At 42.1% G+C, this 25,178-nt stretch overlaps 1 protein-coding gene across 1 annotated transcript; it reads right to left on the bottom strand.

Moving 5' to 3' along the window:
• Window positions 1-3,141: 3,141 nt before the first annotated feature.
• Window positions 3,142-11,633, bottom strand: PPIF (peptidylprolyl isomerase F). Its single transcript, XM_080348112.1, has 6 exons — window positions 11,304-11,633; window positions 9,427-9,457; window positions 8,468-8,556; window positions 6,141-6,237; window positions 5,258-5,333; window positions 3,142-4,842 (listed from the first exon to the last, which is right to left on the bottom strand). Exons 1-6 carry the CDS (start codon window positions 11,490-11,492, stop codon window positions 4,707-4,709), a joined length of 618 nt encoding a protein of 205 aa, XP_080204238.1. The 5' UTR covers window positions 11,493-11,633; the 3' UTR covers window positions 3,142-4,706.
• Window positions 11,634-25,178: the final 13,545 nt, after the last annotated feature.

The raw sequence follows: 25,178 nt of genomic DNA, 5'->3' as shown, positions 1-25,178 counted from the left end.
ATCAGCTGGTTCACACAATGCCTTTGTTTAGTGAGACTCAATACAAAAATCTGCAGTTCAAGACTTAAAAGTTTTTCACTTGAAGGTCAATGTCTTTTTAGGCTGGTTACTTCTAAATTGGGTAGAAAGTGTCTGTCCAATGACATTCTCAGCTAGCAGCAGGACACCCAGATTGTCCTCGAAATGTCACGTAAAATGACTTCTGCTCCAAGTAATTCGCTTCTTTGAGGTTTTGATTGATGATATATAGCTACCGGCAGAGTTATGGCATCACAAAACAGAATAACATTTTCTACCTCGAATGTCTTGACTTCAAAGCCTTTAAACTTTATAAACAAAGAGACATAGCCTCAGTCTAGCACCAAAGAAAGCAATTTATGTAAACAGAAAGTCTGGAACAAATAATTAAAACATGAGACTAAACAAAAACATTTGTGAGTTTGTTGAAACAACTTTGAAATATAAACTGCTTTTTTTCTGTGTCTATTTATTTGCACTTTACCTAAGGGTGCCAATCTGAGCATGTTATTTCTTATGTTGCACTTGGAAGGACATCAGTGGTCACCACCACGGAGGTCACTCTGCAGGCTCTGCTGGGGTGCCCATGCCCCACCCCAGCAGCAGCCTGGATGTGCCACTCACCGTAACAACATCTTCTCCAGACTGCAGACTTTTATTCTCAACCCCTAATTGAAAATCAGCAGTAGCAGAGCTGCCATCCCTCAGCTCATCACAAAACCACAGCTCCGCAGCAAGTACCTTCCTTTCTCTTCTGTGATCTGTCAGAGTTGTGCAGGATTTCTAATTAGTAGACTACCCCAAAACTGCTTCAGATGACACATCTCTTCTAACTTCTGTTGCACCTCAGTAAGCCACAGATCATGGCAATGTGTGGTTGTGGCTGGGAAAGACATTACTTTATTAATCTGTCTTCTGATCCCACAGGAGCTGAAGCAGCCCCTCGAGGGACCACAGGGTTTATAACCAGCAAGATGCACAGCTGCAGCTTTTGGTACTCCAGGAGTCATTAAATGCAGCCCGTGTCGTTTCAGTTTACTGAAACAAAGCTACAGGACATAGTTACCAACAGTACTGTAGCTCTACCTGCGCCTCCCCTGAATCCAGCCGCGCTGTGATCTCCAGCTCCGCAGCGCGGTCGCAGGGAGCGTGGCCCCGCAGCCCCAGCACGGGTGTCACGGCGGCCACGGGTGATCGTGTGGTGCCACCTGGTGGGCAGCGGGACGGCACCAGTCATCAAACTGAACTGGAAAATCGCAATCTAACACACTGACGGATACTAAATAATAATTTCCACAGTGATCATTAGGTGAGTGGATACATTTCTTACAGCAGAAAAGCAGAGATGGGATCTAACCGTCTGCTGCCCCGAAAGCAAGGACCCGCTGGCACTTGGGGGCAGTTCTGCCCCAGTGCAGCCAGGCCAGGAGGGTGACCAAAGTTACATCACCGGGCAGGGGATGGAGAAATCGCGCCCTACTTCAACTTGTACAGCAGCAATTTTGCACATTTTTAACATGTACATGAATACCATTAGTTACTCTGGATCACTCAGCTGCTTTAAAATGAACCATGTTCCCAATTGCTTTAAGATCAATGCTTTCTACCAGCAGAACACAAGGTAAGCATGTTAGAGAAGTTCACATATCCATCTAGCCTGTGGGGATTTAACGTCTAAATGTATTAAAAATAATAATTTTAGGCAGTTTCTTATTTCACAGTTGAAGTGGGTTAACTTCAGAAGTCAAAGTCGTTTTCTGCATGCGACAGAGCTGTGAGGCTGAGTTTATTGTGATCATTTTGCTATGAGAAGGTACAAAATCCCAGAGTAAGGAAGTCACAAATGAGTGGCAGCACTGCCTAACTAGCCCATGGTGTGCCAACCCATCCTCTTGAAGCTGACAAAACCATCAAGCAAGGCTGCAAAAGGAGAACCCTCTTCTCCTAGCAGCTGTTTGTGATACAAGAGCGCTAACAGGAGAGGGAAGGGCACTTTGTAGAAAATTAGATCCAGTCAGAGGATTACCAGTAAGTGCTGATTCCTGTGTGCTTACCCATGAACTGCAATTCTGGCTTTGGGAGGTAGACAAGCTACCCAAGACGGACAGCCACAGGACTGCAGAGGACTAGGGCAGCCACCCCAAGTGCAGAGATCCCACCACCCTTGCTGTGGTGGCCTGTGGTGCCTCAACCAGCTCTTAAAATTACCTTGGGTGTGCTCAGTACAAGCCACAGTTGTGCATTTTCAGCATAGGAACACTCTTGCAATGCTGTGGGGTGCAAGTCACATAGTGAAATAGAGCTCTGTGCCTTTTCTTTTTACATAAAGGGAAGGGGGAATGTAAAAAGAAAAAAAATACAGCAACAAACAAACAAAAAACAGGAAGAACAGAACCACAGACAAATCCATTTAGAGGAAGATATTTTACAGAAGAAAACTTGAAGAGATTTACCTGCTTAGTTTGTCAAAACACTAAGACTCAAGCTACTCCAAGTACTCGGGCAGCAAAGACTTTCTTCTGGCAGAGAAAGGCGTGCAGAGGACTGGGATCGGGAAACCAAAACCAGCCCCATTGAGACACTGCAACCAGTGCTACTGCTCACAGTGATTCTGCATGCCCCAGTATTTATCCTCTAGGCAAGACTGCAAGCCTTGATGGGAAACTTTGGCTTTTACGTTTCGGAAGTCAAGGCGTAAGTGAGCCTGTAAAAGCCACAGCCATAGGTTTAAAAAACACCACCACCACAACAAAAAACAAAACAAAAGCCATCATTGTAACATGCATAATACTATTATTTAAGGTTTAACATATAGTTCTGAGAAAATGCAGCGGTTCATGCACGCTCAGTAAATTTACACTCAGTAATTTTAAATATTCCTCATCATCTCTGCAAACTGACGGAATAAATTAAACAAGAGAACAGTTTCAAAACCTGAATTGCTATCCATATACCAGATATTGCAGATTCACTAGCAAGAGGCAGAGCATGGCACCAGCAGCCCGGATCTCTGGTGAAAGCACGGCTTCTGAAACCATGGCAAAGAGGGCAGAATAGAATGGCCCAAGTAAACACAACAGGTTTCAGCTCTTGACAATCCTGCTTTCAAGAAAGAAACAGACATTTTTTTGTGTGTCAGAACTGTATTTAATTATCTTTCATATACAAATTACAAGAACACAAAAATCCCTCATTATTGTATCAAACTGAAACAAGCCAAAGGAGCGCAAATTAATATTTCAAAAATACTACAAAGATGAAGTGGCTGTAGTGGCAAGAATAAAAAGCTTTTCAATTCCATTTTCTGCAAAATTACACTCTGCATACTACCTTGTACACACACACAAGACTGCAGCTCAGTAGAAAAAATTCAGTGCAAAAATTATCAGAATGCAATGGAAGCAAGTAATTCACATTTGAAGAGAGCAACGAGATTTCAGTGACAACATTATTGCACAAAATCAGTCAAGTGGTTTTTTTCCCCCAAAAGCATGAATACTTCATAGCCCTAGTGATTCAAAAAATGATGTTGTGAGGTTCCAACTTCTGTTATTGCTCAAGCACACCACATAAAACATACCAGTTTATATAAATGAAACGTGTTTATCTGATCAGGTGAATTCTCTCCTCCTTGTGCATCAACCACAGCAATAATGATTTTGCTCCATCAATTAGGCCTTGTGATTCTGTGGTGACCAATTTTGACTACTGTTGATGATGCATGAGAAGAAATCATAATCCAAGTAATACCCAAAGTGGGCTGACTTCACAGGACCAACAAGCAATGGTTTCTCACTCAAGCAAGCTCACTATACCCTGATTATATTCTCAAAGTGCAAAAATAGGTTATCTATTCAGAACTGTGCTGTATTTCTCACAGAACCAGCTCTCAGAGCAGAACTGCACTTCAAGTAAGTTCACAGTTGCATAGTAAAAGAGTCCCATGATCTTTGTTCTAACTGGTGTTCCTATTGCCCAGGCAGAGCTCTAGCAGTAGCCTCACTCCACCTACAGCAATTTCCTTATCCCAAAAGTCAAATTACAACATTGAAGCAGGTGTGGTAGAGTTCAGTTTTAAACAGTGGTCTGAGACTACCAAAAATGATTAAAACAGAATTAATTTAATTTAAAAAAACCATAACCACACATTAGTTCTATTGGCTAGACTTAAATGGAGACACAGAAGGAAATTGTTTGACAGTATTGTTGCAGACGGCATTGAGAGCAGCAGTTAGTAGCATTTTTTCAAAATGATGAGACAACAGAATAGGCATTTGCTAGCACCAAAGAAACATGGTATTTCTCAATTTATAACTAACTCCCACCTATAGAACAACTTACTTGTCAACTCCACCATCAGTTCTAACACCCGAAACATCCAAATAGTAGGAACAGTATCAACACTGCAGTCAGACACGCGCTGGGTGTCCGTACTACTTCTTTCTAAACACAACGGGACTCTACCAAACCAGCGTGACAGTGTGACTACCAGGGTAGCTCAGTTAAAACATGCTTCAGGTATTGTTTTATGCCTTTAATCAATATCGTTCAATGTAAGTATAAAAGTTGGACCAAGTTAAATAGAAAATAGTTCCACAGGTGCTACTCATGGGATCAGAAATGTTTGGGGTTCTTTTATCATTCATTTTTCACAGCATTGAAGTTGTCATGAATGGCAGGACAAAAGGCTAGGACAGCTGGCCACAGTCAGTAATGACAATCTTTTTGGAAGGCTTTCCACTCTTGGAACCAAAGCTCTCGATTTTTTTCACAACATCCATTCCTTCCTTTACGTGCCCAAAAACAACATGTTTTCCATCTAGCCTGTAAAATAAATAAAGGCAGTTTTATTTAAAACAATATAAAGACTGAACCAAACCAAGCTTTGTGAAGGGATGTTAGCAGATCTTCATAGCTCTGTCCTGCAGATCAGCTCTATGGTAAAGGCACAACTATACAAGTGACATCAAATACTTTTAACTCTGAAACTTCAAAGCATTCTGAGTGACAGCAGCCTTGTTACCCTCAGAGCCCTTCTTCCTTCAAGCAGCACAAAATAATTTATTTTCCATTGTGAGTCAAGCAATTTGGACAAACAAAACCCAAACTAAACCACAACACAACAAAACAAACAAAACACCATCAACCTACAAACAAAAAAAACCCTAACAAAATCCCAACCCCTCTGGATCTGGGCATCAGCAGTTCACTGGGTTGATGTGCAGGGCTGGGAACCTACCAGTCAGTTTTTGCAGTGCAAATGAAGAACTGAGATCCATTTGTATTGGGTCCCGCATTGGCCATTGAAAGAACACCTGGAACAACAGTAGCAGCTGATTAAATCGGTCTAACAAGCATGCAGTGAGCAAGACAATTGTCCTCTGCACATTTAGACTAAATATGGACAGACAGAAGATGTGACAGTCTCTCACTGTCTCCAAATGATTTTTAATGTCAACTTCTTGTCTTTGACTACTCCCTCCAGCCCAGCCTCCCTTCTTTCCACAGCAAGAATGCTAGTAATGTAATTAGTTGTACACGGCCTAAATGTAATTAACATCAGCTAACCGCTACTGTGCTTCAACAGCAGCAGTACCTTCCTGTGACGAGGAAGTAACAATCCAAAAAAGAGAGGCTACAGAATTCAATCAGACATTCTTATCTATGGCTTTTCCTTTACTTTTTCTGGATTTGAGCTTAAAAGGATGTGCCTTTGTTACCTAGTAAATACAAAAATTCCAGATTGCTTTGTTTCACTTATGCAGCTATCATGTAAGTAAAAAATAAAGTCTATGACTTAAAGAGGAAAATAAAAGCAGTAATTTCACTTTGCAGAATTTGTAAGTAAAATACAAAAACCCCACACCTTATTTTGTAGAGTCCCTTTTATAGTAAGAGCAAGGGTGGCAATGTCACCCATTCCTGGCTGACTTACATTTGTACAGCAGTCTACACAAACAAGCACATGCCAGGGACAATGTATTGTTAAACTTAGTAGTTACAGAAACATCAAAGTGCCCCACACATCTAAAAAACCTTGCTTTTTTTTAAATACATCTTCATAAACAATGCTTCATTATAGTTTACAGTCATCGGAAGGAAGAAAGAACATGTTTACTTACCAGGTCCTTCATGCTTAAGTATGAAATTTTCATCTGGAAACCTACTGCCATAAATGGATTTTCCACCGGTTCCATTATGATTTGTAAAGTCACCACCCTGAAACAGAAATTGCTGTTAACTTTACTAGACACAAGCACAATTTTACATCAGAAGTGATGCTATAAAAATATACTCACTTGCTCTAATTTGAAAGTAATAAAATCAGCAGATTTTCTTCAGGTTAAGAATGAGTATGGTCACATGAGTATTTCAAACCATGTAACCAGATAAAGACACAACCAAGGTAAAAGTACACTTCTGCTCCAGATATTGCAGATACTCTCCAGCTGACAAGAACTCCAACAACCACCTTTCTGTGTTACCAGCCTTGCTCCCAAATATGATGCAACAAATGGCAATAATTTTAAGAAACACCTCAAAGGCCTTGAAACAAAATCAGAGATTCATTACCACAGGCAAGCCCTCAGAATGAACTTTCTCTCTTTTCTTTCTTTCAACAGGTATAAGCACTGGCCAGGATCTCCATTAGTACTATTTGCTGTTTCTAGGTTTTGTTGTTTAAGTGCTACAGTTGAGCTATTTTAAACTTCCCTCAGCTACCTGCTGCTTGCTGGGATAGATGTGACCACCTGGTCTTAAGGTTAGGCACACAAAACCCAAAACCAAACAAACAAACCAGCAACCTGCAAAGGTGGTTACTAAACACTGCTTTGAGCAACCTGCCATCTCCTCTCCCAGGAGCGACACCACCCACACCGGCAAAGCACTCACACCTCAGCAGTCCCTCATGTGATGGTCACCTTCCCATCCTCACCTTGAGCAATCTGCCACAGGTGTGTTACAGCTCCTCCTACGCAGTCCCAGAGTGTGCTCTGCACACTGCCAGCCACGAGGAGGCAGCTGAATTGCCAAGGCCTGGTGTGATGAGCTTTAATTAGGTTATACCAACCGCCTGAATCATGTTAACACTCCACCTTGACAAGTGGAAAGGCCTCTGCTGTTTCTTCTCACTTTGAAATATTTGAAACCTACGTCAGTATTTCCACTTCAGCAATGACTTCCAAGTAATTCCTAAACATCAATTCATCACCTCACCATACCACAGAGTCAGCCACATAGTATCTTCATTTTGGGGTCACTTGTGAGGATAAAGGAGGGAGGCAAGGAGAACAGACTTAGACAGAACTCACAAAATAAATTAGTGGCAGAACTGAGGGCAGGATTTCTGTTTTCTTTATACTTTCATATTTCTGATCCCAACAAGACTTAAACTTCATCACTTTGTCAGTATCACAAAACCTTAGTTTGCATTTCAAAGGCAAGAAAATAGGTCCTTTACAGCGCACATGTCCCCTCTCTCTCAAATCCCATCTTTGTTAAGATTAGGGCCTCTTGTTCTGACAGCTGTATATCAGCTTTTAAAAAAAAAAAACGAGGAGGGGGGACCATCACAGCCATCAGTTAATAAACAAAGCATGCTTACTATAACCTTGATCTCAAATTTTTATGGAGTCATTCTACAATGCACTGCTGTTGAAACGTGGCTTCCTTTAAGGGAAGAAACACCACCAGGAATCATACAATCCAGTGCCCTACAGCAGCTGAAATCCTGCTCATCTGCCAAGCAAAGTAGGGGGAAAAAAAAGGCTTTCAAAAAGGCTTTTTCTCTTTTTGTTGTTGTTCCTGCCGTTTAAGAAAAAATTCCTAGCATACATCGACTTTAATTCAGAATTCTGAAAGATTCATCCTTTAAATGAAAACAAAATCCATTTTAGGTGTGTGATCCCAAAAGTCAATCCCAACCAGCCCTTTTGATTCCCTCCTCTCCTTCATATTAGGGAGATGTTCAGATTTTTTTTTTAAACACATTCTCCATTGTGAACAGATTATTCTACTAGGAATAAAGAATGGACATGCTGTTTTCTTAGCTCACTTTGAACACAAGGTTGATTGTCATTCTACCCACAAATGCTTTTCCTAACAAGTGCATTTTTGCCAAACATGCCCCACACCAAAGGACACTGCTATATAAAAGCAGAAAGTCTTAAGCCAGGTTTTAAGATTTTCTACACCTAATTTACATTTATTTGTACAAAAGATGTGCTATGGCAACAGCCATAGCAAAAAGATCAGAAATGCAAGTCACACTGTCACTTCTTTATTCTGTAGCTAGCAAAGGTTAGAACAGCACTACTTAAAATGTTACCACTATAGTCTAATTTGTTCTAAAATTATATAAATAACATACAGATAAATTTAATAGCAAAAAGAAAAAAAAAACCACACCAAACCAAAAAAAAAAAAAAAAAGAAAGAAGAAACATTACCTGGCACATAAATGAAGGAATCACTCTGTGAAAAGTGGATCCTTTATACCCAAATCCTTTTTCACCAGTACAAAGAGCTCTGAAGTTTTCTGTGAAAACAAAGCATAAAGTATTATGTTGTCACATGATACATAATACGTAATATCATCAAACACAAGTAGAGTAACTATGTCCCAAGTTTATACACTTTGAAAATTTTATATCTTCTTTAAGGTATTATTGATTGATTAGTTGTTCCCATCCTATAAGAAAACCTCTGTTATAAAGCTAAGGATACAAAGCTTGTTTATCCTCAGAACAGGGTACAAACACAATCTTTTTCCATCTCATCTCCCTTTTATTTTGCTGTTATATCTTACTCCAACCACTCGCCTTCCACAAACCCACTACTCTGGAGTCAAAGGTTTCATTTTCTGACTTTCATGCCTTTGTTCTCTATAGTAATTGTGAAGATGATGTGGGTTTTTTTAAGGATATTCATCTACCGGGAACTGAAAGAAAAGCACAAGTTTTTCAGAACCACAAAATAAGCAGATGAGGAAGAGAGTACGTGATGAAACACAAAAGCTTTGTAACATGGGTGCCCTAATCAGCCAGTGACCAGGAAAACAAAACCCTATATGCTCTAACAGACACCATCCCTTTGGTTTATCTTTTCCCATTTGCTTTGGGGTTTGATTTTAATGCAAACTAATGTTTTTCAACATATATATTCACCACTGAGCCCAACTGTAGACTGTACTGTCTCAGGGTAAATTTAAAACGAAACCATTTGCAACAACAACAAATTGTAACTCCTCACTAGCACTGTTCTGACAAAGTTTCTATAGTATTTCTCTATTTAGCAAATGGGGATAGAACATGGAGGTTGTTTCCAAAAGGTAAAAGAATATTATTGTTCCTGTAAATCATAATCTAAACAAATATTTAAGTATGAAATTCTGGAGATGCTGCCTTACCTGCTGTCTTCGGAACCACATCAGCTTTCAGCTGTTTAGGAAAACAAACAAACAAATTAGTAAATCAGCTTTTTCATACATACAGAGAAAAACTTCCACATGGGGGCTGGTACAAGTGAACCCTCTTCCCAAGGTGATGAGCTATCTGAAACCACGAGACACCCAACATTCCCGTAACACCTTAAGACTTCCTCAGCATTTGGCTAGTAATTAAAAATATCCCCTCAAGGTAACTTTTGACCAGTTAATGAAGAGTAACTTGAACAGTGTCGAATAACTTCATTGATCAACACAATAATTTAGTGACAACTTCAAATTTACGATAGACCCCAGAGATCAAAGCCAGTTTGGATACAACTAGAGAGATCAAAACCCACAGAGCCACCTGTTGAAATCTGCAGAAAAGGCAAAGGAAAAAGAACAGAAACTGTGTATCAAAATCAACCCATGATGTTACATACACATCTGTTACCAACAAACGCTTCTGACTTGGATTAGTATGCATCTTTCTACTAATCTTGAAAATGTAAGGTATTATAATTACCTGGGAAAAGTGACATAAAAGTGGCCATACCAGGACAGTCCAAAGTTTTATCTATTCGCACATCCTGGCCATAACCAGCACCAGACACCAAGAAACAGTATGGCTATGGCAAGAATTTAACGTTCCTTTCTTAGGGCGCTCTCCTCGGATGGCTGGAATTTGCAGCTGAATCTAACCACAATTTAGCCAAAGACTCAAGGTGATTGCTGCACTGCATTCAGATTTTCTGTAAAGTCAGCACACTAAAAATCTTTGACATGGAAATGAAATACTGCCATAAGAAATATAGAAACATTAATGCTACTTTTAAAATACATCCCATTATTTACTAAATTTCACTGATGAGAATGGAACTTGCACAGCAATATTTTATCTATGAGTCCCTGAAACACCACCTCCTGAGAACACAAGAGCTTGTAACACCCAATTAATTTACATGCTGACACTTTCAATGAAGAAAACTGAATTATGCTCTACTCCCCAGGGAAATCCTTTTAGAGACAACCCTTACGAACTACAATTTTAAAGATCTATCGATGCAGACCTAACGTGGGTGCCGAGGTGGCAGAAGGCCACACTGAATTCCCTCAGTGGGGAGTAACCGTGAAGAGCAGCATTCCCCCTGCAGGGCTGGGTTTGGGAGCACAGCCCTCACCCCTTCCCATACACAACGCATTTATCAGAGGCGTGTGCCCGGCCCTAAGGATACGTGGTGTGTGCCACTGATAAGACTCGATTCTTCTAGTGCTTTTTATAAGAGCGGAGGAGCATGCCACAGTTTTCCTGTTCAGGCTTTCTTTAAACGTCTGAGCGCAGAGCCGGCTGCCGGCTGCCCGCTCAGAGCCGTGCAGACCTTCCCGGCGCACGAAGCGGGCGGCTCAAGGAGACAGTCAGTGCACCTCGGGAAAGGGAAAACCAACCAACAATACGCACCCAGGAAAGAAAGATGAGAAAAAAAACAAACAAAACAGGGCGAAGCTGGCAGAGTGGCTGCAGCCCGGGGAGCCAGGCGGGGCCCGGCCCTGCACCTGGGACCCCCGGGGCCGCTCCCCGCGGCACCTCCAGCAGCGCCCCCGCTCCTGTTCAGCGTGTCAGCCTCGCAGCGCAGCTCCAAGTTCTCCGCCGCTGCGGACACAGCGCGGCCCGGCCGCCAGCTCCACCTCCGGGTGCCCTCCCGGTGCCTCGGCCGCCCCCCGCGGGCCTGCGCTGACCTTGCCGCTCACCGCCCGCCATGCCCGGCTGCCCCGCCGCCCTCGGCTCCCCGCCCACCGTCCCCCGGCGCCAGGGGAGCTGCCGGCAGCCCCCGTCCCCGCGGCATCCCGGGCGCCCTTACCTCCAGCACGACGCGTCCCAGCGGCTGGTTGTCGGCGCCCACGTCCAAGTACACCACCGGGTTCTGCGAGCCGCCGCCGGCCGCAGAGCAACCGCGGGCACCGGCCGCCCACATGCAGGCGAGCCCCGGCGGCGAGAGCAGGTCCCCGGGCGGGCGAAGCAAGCGGCGGGCGGCACTGAGCGCCAGCATGCCGCGGCGGAGCAGCGAACACACCGGCAGGCGGACACACGCGGTCGGGCCGCCGCTGCCGCCTTTTAAGCGCTCCGCCCGCGGCGCAGCGCCCGCTGGGGGCGGCGCGCAGGGCAAGATGGCGGCGGGGCGCAGGGGCAGCGCGGGAGCGGCGCTGCGGGAGGCCGGTGCTGCCCCCCAGCAGCGGGGCGCTGCGGGCTCCGGCTGCCCTCACAGCTGCCCTCACGGCTGCCCTCACGGCTGCCCAGCACGGCCCGGGCCACCCCTCGCCACCCTCCATTTCACAACGGGTTTTAGGGGGCTGTTGGTTTGGAGTTTGGTTTGGTTTTTGTTGTTTTTGTTTGTTTGTTGCTGTTGTTCTTGTTTTTTGTGGGCTTGTTTGTTTTTCACGTTTCCTCACAGACCCATAACCCAGGGACCAACAGTGACAGGAAGTCTCTAAAATTTTGTAATTCCATGCAACGCCTTTGGTGTCATCCCGCGGGCCCCAGGCGGGAAAGGCCGGTCTGCCACCATCACCCGTGGGGTAATTGAGGGGGTGCAGCGGGCAGACGGGAGGGCCGGGCCGGCCCGCAGCCTGACTCACTCACCGGCAGCACCGGGCAGCCTGACTCACCGGCAGCACCGGGCAGCGGCACCGCGAACACAGGAGGGAAGAGAGAGCTGCACCCGAGCCCCCACCTGCGCCGTCACCCCCGCGTCACCACCCCCAGCAGCGCCCATGCTGTGGTTTCACAGCTTGGAAACCTGCCTGACCATCCTTAATATGAAAGTAACAACATTTAACATCTTAGTTCTCCAAAATCAGCAGCTTAGATCAAAATACTTAGCACATATTTAGTCATATTCAGATGTTATCTTGAAATCCACTCTAGTTGCCACCCCGGTTCTGTATACGAGAACTTTTAGTAAGTTTTTCAGGTTCCTAATGCCACAAAATGTCTTTGGTTTGGTGGGGTCTGTGGGGTCAAAGCAAGCTCTTCCCTCGGCAGGGCAGCAGCATGACAACTCCTCTCATAACCCAGTACGTGTTCTCTCTCAAAAAATAGCCCTGTTGGGACATTTTACAATCTGCATACATTGAACTTCATCCAAATAATGGTGCAGTTCCACACTGCTAGGTGAACCACAGCCTTCCATAGTTGTATCAGCACTTCTTCAAACACCAGTCATATCACCAATGCAAGTCCACTGGTATCAGAAACTTTTTTCTCCATTGAAAACAAACACAAAAAGTTCAATTTTCCACGAACAAGCTCATGCAAGGGTGCTACACCTACTGTGTTCTGCCCCATTACACCTGAAGCAAAGGACATCTGGGACACCTGCTGCTTTTCATTCAAGATAAATCTTGCAGCAAATGGGACACAACTGGACCACTGAGTCTCTGCAAAATGAACTCTGCACATGTATGACATTCTGTCTGCTTGCTGTGCTCTGGCAGGTTCCCAGGTTGAGATAGGATTTCTATTAAAACAATTCTAAAAACGATGCATGATTTTGTACAGATTATTTTAAGGCAGTAAATCACCAAAACGGAATAGCATTCATCTATAGTACTGCTGGCTACCCTTGTTAAAAATTTAGCCCTTTAATATGGGAAAATAGCTCCTGAAGTGATTACTTAAAAAACCAAACCAAACCACACCACACACACAAGAAAAACCAAAACAAACCCCCACAACCAATAACAAAACCAAGGGTGATTATAGTAGTTATGCACCTGTAATTTCATCATTCCTTGTATTACAAATTAAGTGATTCCAATGAAGGTTAGAGTAATGCAACCATGTAATACAGTGTGATGGAATCACACAATATCCCATAGCTGAGGAAAAGTAAACTTTCAATCCTGCCTGAGTTCTGTGTTGTCAGGCAGCTAAAAGTGACTTCATCAAGGACATTTACTGAATCTTCAGAAAGCTGTCAGTCAAGGCACTGCCCTGACCATAAGGTTTGGGCAGAACTACAACATCCAATTACAGACAACTGAGAAACCCCATATGAACACAATTTTTCAGGGACCCATCCTTCATGCCCTTCTCTGTGTTGGTTCCAGTTCTATGGATTTTATGAGATGAGAGGATCTTTGCACAGTATCCAACACAGGGGTGAACAATTACTTTGTACATACAGTGCTATGCCAGTGTTTTCTATTCCTTTACTAATAATCTAAAGCTGATTTATTTTATTTTCAATAGTAGGTACGTCAGTATGCGTTTTCTAGTTACCTTGTCATATCCTTGGAGCTTCAAGTCCATTTTTGGGAAACGGTAATTTCACTTGATCTAATCATCAGTCTGATTATCCTCTAGTGACCATAAGAAAAAGGTCTCTCACTCTTTTTAATGTTGTTTTAATTGCAGTAGCCACTAGAATCCTAAATCAGAATTAGCACTTGGGTGTTTTGTACATACCTATAACAACAGACAGTTCTGGCCCTGAAGGATTTATTATTTAATAAAGATGACAAAAGATGAGCAAAAGAGAACACCATCCTATGTCACACTTGGGAAACACCAGCAGAACATCTTTGAACTGTTTTGCTAAGAGTCCACAGGCATCTTCAGTAGAGCAAACAATGCAGTTTTCCTGATTTGCAGGCCTTGGTGAGAAGCAAAACAACTCACTCTCTTTCACAGTGGTGACTTTTTATTTGGGAATATGGACTGAATTATTATCTCTAGACTTAAAGCAATAAAGCTACTAAATCACTGGTTATGGTCTACTCCTGTACAGTCAGATGTATTGGAACTCATGCAGACAGCATGTTTGGGAATTTGAGTTACAGAGGTCACTTTCCAAGGACAGAAAAAATGCTACAAAAACTCTGTCAAAGCCCACCCTAGATCACTAGTGAAGGAGGCTTAGACCTAGCTCAGCAAACTGAAGTGATTTTAGAGGAGCTTTGAACACCTCTGTCTGAAGGTAAGTTTATCATTGAAATTCTGCAACATCTGGTTAGGAAATAAGTACATTTGGCTGGAAAACGAGCACACGTGGCAGCCCTGCACTACACCAGACAGACAACAGAATGGGGCGGCACAGACAAAAGTCAAGATGGATGCTTCAGCAGAGCCGTCGGGGAGGCTGGTACCTGCCCTATGGATTTCATCTTTCTCTCAGTCTCAAAGACAGTATTGAAGTTACATATGGATAAACAAGGAGGACTCTTTCGATAGAAGTTTCTCAATAGGTATTTTTAGAAACACATCTATTAAAGGACTCTTCTAAGGTCCTAGCAGAGAAATCTCTGTATAGGAAAAAGAACCTTAAGTGATACAATAACAGAATTTCATATTGATATATTGCTTACAACTTCGAAGTCTTCATAAACAAGACTATGAGGCAACTGAGTAAATATTACCACCATTGTGCAAAGATGGAGAGGAAACAACAACAGTGGTTAAGTGACTCCTCTAAAGAAACAGAAGGAATAAATGCTTGAAATTTGACCTAAGTTTGGGGATTTTGATTCTAAGGGGCTTGAAATGGTGTTACCTCCTGGCAGACAAGAGAATGCACTGATATAAAGGTGATACATGTTATTGACTTCAACTGTCCGACTGCACGCCTACTTGTTTGTGACATGGGTATGTAGGTTAATTGTAGTATTCCAGCTTGGATGGCTGCTTGTCAATTGCTCTTGGCAGCTTTGGCAAGATCACATTTTGCAACCTACCAAATGCATGAATGCAACTATACACAACTGATCTTCGTGGCACACTTCAGTGTGTTCTTCCCGGGCGTGTGTGTGTAGCCCATGCCATGAAAAACTCAAATACAGACTGCTGCAATCTACTATTGAGTGGATTTCACATGAACATCACTTGATACTGTAATACAAGGAATTTCCATGGTATTGATTTTAACATTGATTTTAAGAACCCTTGCACACCTGGGACCTGGTTATCTCAAGGACTTTGCTAATCTGGACTGTTAGGAGAAGGAGAGATCATATTGGGGCTCAGCTTGATTTTAAGTGGGGAGAGCAGGAATTTGCAGTGGGCACTCCCACCCTCCACTGCAGAGCCTGGGTTGTGCTGCACTTCAATACATTCAGCGTAATTTTTCCATCAAGGTTTTGGCTAAGCTAGAAGGTGAGTTGAGAGCTGGGAAGGATTTCTGTAATCTGTATCTGTGAAGGCAGCACTGCAGAGAAGGACTTGGCAGTTCTGGTCGACAACAGGTTGACCGTGAGTCGACAATGTGCCCCTGTGGCCAAGAAATCCAGCAGTATCCTGGGGTGCAGTAAGAAGAGTGTGACCAGCAGCTCTAGTGAGGTTATCCTCCTCCTCTACTCTGCCCTGGTGAGGCCCCACCTGGAGCACTGCGTCCAGTTCTGGGCTCCCCAGTTTAAGAAGGACAAGGAATTACTGGAGGGAGTCCAGCAGTGGGCTATGAAGATGACGAGGGGTCTGGAGCACCTTTCTTACAAAGAGAGACTGAGAGAGCTGGGTCTGTTCAGCCTGCAGAAGAGAAGGCTGAGAGGGGATCTCATCAATGTTTATAAATATCTCAACGGTGGGTGTCAGGAGGATGGGACCAGACTCCTTTCAGTGGTGCCAAATGACAGGATGAGGGGCAATGGGCACAGGCTGAAGCACAGGATGTTCCATCTGAATATGAGGAGAAACTTCTTTGAGAGTACCAGAGCACTGGAACAGGCTGCCCGGAGAGGTTGTGGAGTCTCCATCTCTGGAGACATTCAAAACCTGCCTGGACACATTCCTGTGCAATCTGCTCTACATGAACCTGCTTTAGCAGGTGGGTTGGACTGGTTGATCTCCAGAGGTCCCTTCCAACCCCAACCATTCTGTGATTCTGTGATAGGCATTTATTTGTGAATGGTGACTAGAGTTGGGGAGTGTGATTGCAGTGCGAAATTAAATCATACAAGAGCTTCAAGGGCACAGGGTAGCCACACAGGTACATTTACAGATAAAAAGAAAAAAATGCTAATAAATATTTCCTCCAATCAAGGTTTCCTCTTAGGAACTTGTAGTAACCCAGCTCAAACCACGAAACTTCTTTCCAGCACACGCTGTACATAAAGGAGGAGTTTCCCCACATGACTTCATACTAATTACCTACAAATAGTCATACAAGAAGAACCTCAATCCACTCATGCTCTTTACAGCTGTGATTAGCATTTTCGTTTCAGAATTTCTGAGTGACACGGCTTGCTCGGAATTCATTACTCAATCTCCCTGAATAATGTATGGAAACTCACTGCTAGTATGTCAGATTACACAGGACCTTTACGTTGTGCCCAGGGCACCATGCAGCTGCCTATGACTTCCCAGAAGATCATCCATACACCACTACAGCTGGTCCATGAACATTTACAGATAGGTCACGACATATAGGACATTTAAAAGGTATGCTTTTAGGCTAGAAGAAAAATGAGGGGATTCGCAAAGTTTCAGGACGCCTAGATAGGTGATTTGTCTGTAGGTGAGCAGGGAGACACTTTGTATAAAATATGGCAAAAATTATGGGAGCTCTTGTATGTTCTAAACCGTAGAAATTTCTGTTATAACAGAATGTGAAATTTATAGGCATCGGTTCAGTTTATTTACCTGTGAAGTATCCTCTCTGGTCTGAAGAACGAGTAATACAGTAGGAGTATGAGAAATACTATAGAATTGATTAGTCATGCTACTTCATCTTGTACAAGTAATACGAGTCTGGCGCTTGGGATGCTCTTACTGAAAACAGAATTGCGCAGGACTTACTCATCACAGGAGACCCTGAGCAGCTGCCTGCTGGGGAGCAGCAGCCAGCCCAGCATCGTCCCTCGCCGCCCCGGGGGCTGTCCCAGCGCCCGCTCGCGTGGACACCGGCCTCAGCGCTCTCCCCACCGCCCGCAGCGCCTCGTCTGTGCTCTCGCTGTGCGACTCCATCCACCAGCTCTCGTTTCTGTGATATAACAAACACGTAACTGATGAAAGCAAAACCAGAGTGCCAACGCTTCCTATAATCACTGTCAGGAACACTAGAAAATGCAGCCAGGTGGAATAAAGGGGAAGAACATCACACCTTTGGCAGTTTAAGACTGACAGTGGTAATACAACATTCTAGGTTGAAGTGCATTTTAGAAGTTAATTTACTTGCAACTCAGGTGGGAAATGGCTGCAGTGTTCAGAGGCACAGGGCTGTGGGGGACCCACAGTCCCACGCAGCACTCCAGATTGCCAGCTGTATGTTTTTCATTCTCTGTCCCAGCTATAGTGCTTGATTTTTTAAAATTATTTTCTCCTTGTTCTTTGGTTTCATTTGATTGCTTTTCTGATCTTTTCCCCTCACCAATATTTAGCAGCTTTCTACACAATTTCCTTACATCGTCTTATCTTCATGACTGTTATTCTCTTTCTCAAGAGCTCTGCTTTAATCAGCTGCCTTGTAAAGCCGTGGGTTCTCCTTGAATTTGCCCTGTGTGTAAATCTGAACAATGACTCTTTCAGGTAACACGTTCCTCTGTACCTTGTACAATATGAATTACGCTGTCTGCACTCAGCTAATTCTAACAATAATCAGAGTTGTGAGACGTATTCTTTAGTTGTACAGCTTCACAACAGGAGTTGAAAGCTAAACATGGGCTGATAGCATCAGTGTAAACAAGAATCACCCAGAAATGAAAAGCTTCACAGATGTAACAAGATTAAAATAATTCCACCAGTTTTTCTAAGCAATAATTCTGCTGGAACCAACCTCAGAATAAAGAGTCTCTTTTGCTTTTTTGCAGTTTCACTACAGAAAAGGTTACTTGCCATTAGCGTACAGCAGCATTGCTGCATTGGCTAGCACGGGACGTTATGACATACTTATATGACATAATTGCATGTGACAGTCATCTGAATACACAACGTCCCACCAACGGCACTAACAAGTTGTCAGATGCAAATTAGCATGTGTCACATTTACAAGTGAAAAACATCATTTTTGTACAATGAAACGTTTGGTGAAATACCGAAAAGCCCAGAGTAAGAACTTCTGCGAGCATCCCAAGGAGTCTAGAGTCCAGGGCTCCTTCTGGTTGTGTGTCAGTGCTGCTCCCGCACATTTTGCCATCAGTTTGGTAGCGGCAATATGCAAGTCACGCTTCTTCCCAGAAAGGCCATCATTCCTGATGTAGAAAGGAAAACTGCTAGCCCAATAGCATGTCTTGTGAAGCAACATGTTCTGCATTCTTTATGAACTGGGTATTTTCACCAGTCACTAAGACAGCTCATCAGATGGGATTCATGGGTAAGTCCAAAATTCACTGATTTTTCATGTCTTACAAATGTACACAATGCACCTTCTGAGAAATACAGAAGCAATGAACAAGGAAAAAATGAGCATCGATTATAAATTTGGAACATAAGAATCATTGGTTAAAATTTGAATCAAGTGAAATATGCATTAAAATCCCAATAAGACTTAAACTCCAGCATTTCATTAAGTAAATGTGGGATATTTCAACAGTTTTTGCAAACCAAATGAAGAAAAAAAAATATAACCCCAAAACCAATCTGAATATTAAAAAAAAAATAATAGATTGAATAAAAAGTAAATAAATTGAATAAAAAAATAATTTCTAGTGTTTGACTAGTTAAAATTTATTATCAGCCTCTATGTTCACCATAATTGATGTGTTTATATGTGAACAAGGTAACAAAAGAAAACTAAATATTCCAGAATAATTCAACAACAAACCCCAAACCACAAAATAACAAACAAACACCCTCCCCATCATGAAATAACTGTGGACTAACAGGAAAGTCTAGATTGTAAGATTCAATTAAAAATGTAATTGTTCAAAACTCTGACCTAGGAAAAAACAGAATCGGTAATCCCAAAACTCTCAGAATGTCTAATAAAGCCACAAATATAGAGAAACCAAAGTATTTCTAAGTGGTAGATACTAGTGTTTCCAGAGAAGCTAACTAGCGTGTGCGACTGGATCCATCAGGAAACAGAGTGAGTTCAGTAACTGGAAAGATACCGGACGGACCGAGCAGACATATTCAATAAACCAGGGAAAGAGCTTCATCTCTTCTAGGCCACACACTTAGAAAAGAGGTTTTTAACAGAAGGATAGACTTAAATAGCAGAAAACCAACTATTACGATTTTGGCAAGGAGTTTCTGGAAATGCAGGTAAACTACACAGCAAACAAAGCAGTAAGTCCATCTGTACCAAGCTGTGCGCTAACATCTGCTCACTTTATAAATAAGATTTCATCACTGATTAGGTTCCCTGTTGACTACTTTTACGTTCCCCTAGAAAGTTCTGTAAACCGATGGAGAAAAGATACTTCAGCACAAGATTCTGGAGGTCTGTCTGATACAACAAAAATCCTGTGTTCCTTTTGGAGAGAACAAACGTGAACAGTGCATGGGCACAATGACAGACATTACGAGTAATACCCTACATAGGGTCGGCAGGATTTCAGTGACACAGAAAATGGAAAAGTGCAATAAGGTGACATTCTGGTAATAATTCAAAGTGTAAAAAAGAAAGGTAATTGTTCGTGACTGGAAGTTCACAATACAGGAAGACCTGTACAGACTTGGAATTTAAGGAGATAGGAGAGAAGAGTCATCATACCTGTCCTGGGGTCCTCATGTCACATCTGGCAGACACTCCACTTGCAGAATCAGCGGAGCCTCCTCAGGCTTCAAAGTGAGCTTGAAAAAGCACAGCGCTTAAGGACAACTCAAGCTCTTCGTGCTTTTATCCATCTGCACAGTGCCAAAGCAGGTCTGTACATCTCACTGACACTTCTTGGGAGCTTCCAGGAAAACAAAACACCAAAAGAAAAATATTAGTTAATTACTGGCTGGAATGGATACATTCTTTTTTCTGTTTCACTACGGAGTGCACTGTAACTCCATTTTGTTATCTTATCCTAAAAGCCCATTGTAATGGGTAGTGCCAGCTAAGTAGGAGGAAGCTGAGCATCAGAAATAACCAACTTTTCCCAATTTTGAGAAAATAAATCTCTAGTCTAGATTTATGTATATATCTGTATATATACTTGTGTGCAACTCAATCAACAATAAGAACTTGTGTCCTTGTGGAGCTGTGGATTAGTTGATATGTATCAATTACCTACTTGTATAGCTACTCATATTGTGAAACGGCTCAGTTGTTCTCTGTATTTGGGTGCGTTTCAAAGGAGAGTTTAGACTAAATGCTTCCACAAATGCCACAAATACAGATGCTTTCTCTGTTATGGCAGGTTCTAAGATGCAAAGTACCTGGCATCTGTGTCTTAGTACGGGTGTAGAACTCCACCAGGACAGGACCTCTGCATGCTGCGGCTGTTGTTGATAAGACTCCGTGTGTATTTGTTGTGTAACAATTCCATCTACTTGCAGATAATTAAGCAGACTTTGTAACTCAAAGACTACATTTTAAAACCAAGTCTTTCAACTTTAAGATGGGGATGCATTAAAAAAAAATACCTCATTTTAGTCACCTTCCAAAGTCACTACTTCCACTTGAATGACAGGCTCCAATTTGAATGAAAAGTTTTAAATTCTCATGAGAATTTAAAGCAAAGGTAACCATCTACTGTGTTGGATTAGACAGTAATCCTGTATTGCAGAACATGTGTCAGCACCAGAGACAAGCCCTCCTTTTCTGTTACACTGCGCAAAGGTGTCATTTCAAATAACTTGCTACTTGTTCAGGTGATACGTGGTACCCTGTGTTCTGAACTGCTCGTCACCGGTACCTTCTCACGGACTTTCTTGTATCCGGCCAGGGAGCGCAAAAGGCAAGTTGGTTGATTCAGAAAGAAACTAACAATTTACAAAGCAGCTGCCAATTAGCCAGACCTTAATTTTGCAAATTTATTTAGGAAAAAAAAAATTAACATGAGCAAATGAGAATACTTCAGTGTTACAACAGAGTATATAAATGTCTAGCAATAGTCAAATAATTTGATCTTTAAATACAAAATAACCACATGAACACCTAATATACAGGTTTCATCTGAATACATATTTATTAGATAAATATTAGGTTGTCACATCATCTAACTACATACAGTTTTGCAAGACTAAAAATCACAATTATTTTTTCTGACCAGTTTAAAGTATGAAATGATTGCATTGTACTGTACATACAATGTACAAACAAAGACAATGGCCATTTTTGCATGTTACTTCAGATTGTACTTTTTTTTCCTTTAATTCTCCTCTGATCGTGATATCAAAAATTGTACAAAGTATGAATTTGGTTACAATTTTTTTTTTCTTTTTTTTTTTTTAATCCCCGTATTTTTCTTCATTATTTCTGTAGCACCCTAAAAATACACAGGTGATAGACTAGTACACGTAAGCTAAATATTACATGTAGATAAAACAAAACAAAGGATCAGAGTATATTACAGAAGTGAAAGTGAAACAAATGCTGAGACTCCACAAACGCTAACAAACAGGATTCATTTTCCACATAAGATGGAGCTTCAAGCTTTTTTTTTTTTCCTGCGAAATAAAAACAATGCACATTCCAAGGAAAATGAATGCATTTCTGTTAACATGTCTCTATTTGTCATTTACATATGTACAGCTGTCCCTTGAGTCTCCGCTGCAGACATTGGCGTGTCTCTGTCAGTCCTATAATAATGTCTTGGCAGCAGAACTGTAGATCTCTGTGGGTTCTTTCCCAGATGAACTTCCATAGGGAAACAATTAAAAAGTAAACAAACAAAAAAAAGGAAGAATAAAAATACTACTGGAATTTCATATAATAATTAAGCTTTAAAAGAAATGACTGTGATTACCCTATTTGCTAGTTTGTTTCTTTTTCTAAACTTTAATACGGCAGTGAACAGATAAAAAAAATAACTAGATTTTCATTTAGAAGCTTTTTCATACTCACTCCGCTATACAGTACCTGATTTTAGCTGACAGATAAGTTTTTAAACTGTGTCAAATGTCTAATATTTGGGTGATGGGTAAAAATTGTATTTTCTCTCTTTAAGTTCTGCCTTGAAACCAAATGTTTCTGTAAGCTTAAAAATGTCAACCGTCCACTTTAATTCTCTATTATTTTACACAGCAGATGCAAACACTGCTCCAAACATATTGCTAACATTTATGTGGGGTTTTTTTCCCTTCATCCTTTCCAACAGGTACTTTTTAAATACTACCACAGTTAGCAAAAGGTCAATCCTTAACACAGCTCGTTTAAAATATGATGTTGTGTTTAAGAGAAAAATAATTTCGGGTGACTTAGTTACTTGTGAATATTAAATAGAATCAATTAAAAAAGTTTGAGCAACCAGTTCCAACTAACAGTAAGAAATCTTTATTCCCAAACCTATGGCTTAAGAAACTCCCCGCCCTCCCCCTTGCAACAAAAAACCCAAACTCTAAGGGCATAAAGTCAGTTTATCATTAGCCAGCCCTGCAAATGACTTCAATACCTACATAAACAATGCAGCAAAAATACAGGGGGAATCTACTACAGTAAAACGGCTACAAAACACATCTGTAACTGAAGAACGGTCTTTCTGAGGAATTGTGTGATAGCAGCACCACACCATGACCATGTGTTACACCAAGGTATCTTTAATATTCTGCAGAGTACTTCTACAGGTTGTCAAGCCCACATAATAATAATAATAATAATAATAATAAAAGACACTTCTAAGCAGAATAAAAAACTGTAACTGTTTCCCTCCCCAACCCACCGACATCCCTCGGTGTTACCGCGGCCCCTTTTCCAGGGACCGGAGCGGTGACATGAATGCGGTCCCTCAGACCCGCTGCTTGCCTTGGTGCATCGTCACCTGTTCAGAGCTGCTCCCAGGTGCTCAGCTCCCCGGGGCAAACAAACCACATCTCTGCCACCGCCAGCCCACAGTCACCCACAAACAGGGAACATCGGTTGGTTACTTGGGGTTTTTTTTTGCCCTAGGCAATCTTTTATAACTATGTTTCCACAATGAAGCTGGGCCCCGATTGTCCAGGTACTGCCTGGTGTATCAATTCATTCATCGCATCAATGGATATTAAATTTGGGCTAATTTATCAAAAGAAAATGGGCGGGGGGGGGGGGGGATTAAAAAAAACCAAACAAGCAACTCCCTTATTCTGTTAAAGAACCCTCAATTTTCTTTTTTTTAAAAAAGGACCCATATTTTTCTTCAGACAAGGTATTTAAAAACACCAGCAAAAGTATAACCAGATCATGAAAATGTTGAATATTATCAAAGACAATACTAAAATATTCACAAAGATATTTACAATAGCAATTCTTAAAATAATTGATTTTGCATAATGAACAGCGCCTTTCTTAAAAAAACTCGAAACAGGAAAAATATAAGTGTGGGACCATCTCTACATAATATGTTTGACAGATTCAATACTCCTACTGGAAAATAAAAGAACTAAACTGCCATTTCCTTTAATATCTACAGCAAGGTGCTGCTGACTAGCATATATATATCACGACGCATGTACAGCAGTAGTGGGAAACGTTAACAAAAAGAGCAAAATAAAACAAAAACCGCAAAGAATTTACAAATATGACTTTGGTGAGGAAAGCAAATCCAGAGTCGTAAGCACAGAGCATGCCATTTACAGCACTGCAAACTAAACACAGAGGGCTAGGAAGCTATCTAGTCAAACCGACAGGAAGAAACAGAATTTCGCCTGGCACTTCAGTTTAAAATGTATTGTGGTGAGCAGCGGGCACGTGATTGGATCTGTGATGAGGAAAAGGAGTAAGGTCAACCTTTGCTTTAGTAACAAAAAGGAACAAAACCAATAACTGTACAGTGGGCAAAAGCTGAAATGTTGCACCACAAGGGCAAAGTTGGCACACATGCACTTCTTACACAGCTACTGTACATCATTTATTAGAGAGAGAAAGAGAGAGACGAGCACAGAAATGGGCACAGAAGCAACAGGAAGCTCATGCAGGAGCAGCGACCACACGAGAAGCACAGATCACGGGGCAAGACAGTGATTGTGGCAGCAGGGTCTCTCGGGGGCAGTAGGAATCTACCAACAGTTACTTATTCTCCCCACGCCCAAGTCCTTCGGGAGAAAAAGCTCATCCCAGCAGTCAAAATAAAAAGAAACTGAAGGAAGAGAAAAGGAAAAGGCTGAATTATCTGTAACAGTCACGAAAACGGAACGCAAAGCAAAAAAGAAGCTGTAAGATGTCTGTCCAACGTCAATGCCCCTTCCCAAGCTGATTATTAAAAATGATTATGCAGATAGTGATGCTACGCTCCTCCCATCCTGCAATCATTTCCTGGCTGCCTTCAACCCAGCTTGTCTGACTATGTATTGTGCAGTACAGACAGTGACACAAACGCTCGGGGCACCGAAGGCTGTGGGTAATAATCAGGAACAGTTTGGTTTGCATCCCCCCCTCCCTCTCTTTTCCATTCCGTATGGCATACATGGTAAAAGATCTGTTACAGCAATCTCAACAGCTGGATGTTAATGCAGCCACCAACGGTACTGATTTGAAACCAAAACCACAAAAAAACCCCTAAACATCAGAAACATTTTTGTTTTTATTTTTTCCTGGGTGCTTCCAATCTGTGTGTTTGGCCAGAGGGATCCTCTGCAAAGAGGCGATTCAGATTCCTGCGCTGGCAGAAATACCGACACCCACGGCTGCAGCCTGGAGATTCTCAGGACTCCGCCACTGAAGTCGCGTTAGCTAAAC

The sequence above is a fragment of the Nesoenas mayeri genome (genome assembly GCF_963082525.1).
Source record: "Nesoenas mayeri genome assembly, chromosome: 7".
NCBI classification, from domain to species: Eukaryota; Metazoa; Chordata; class Aves; order Columbiformes; family Columbidae; genus Nesoenas; species Nesoenas mayeri.
This window is presented reverse-complemented; position numbering and strand designations above follow the sequence as displayed.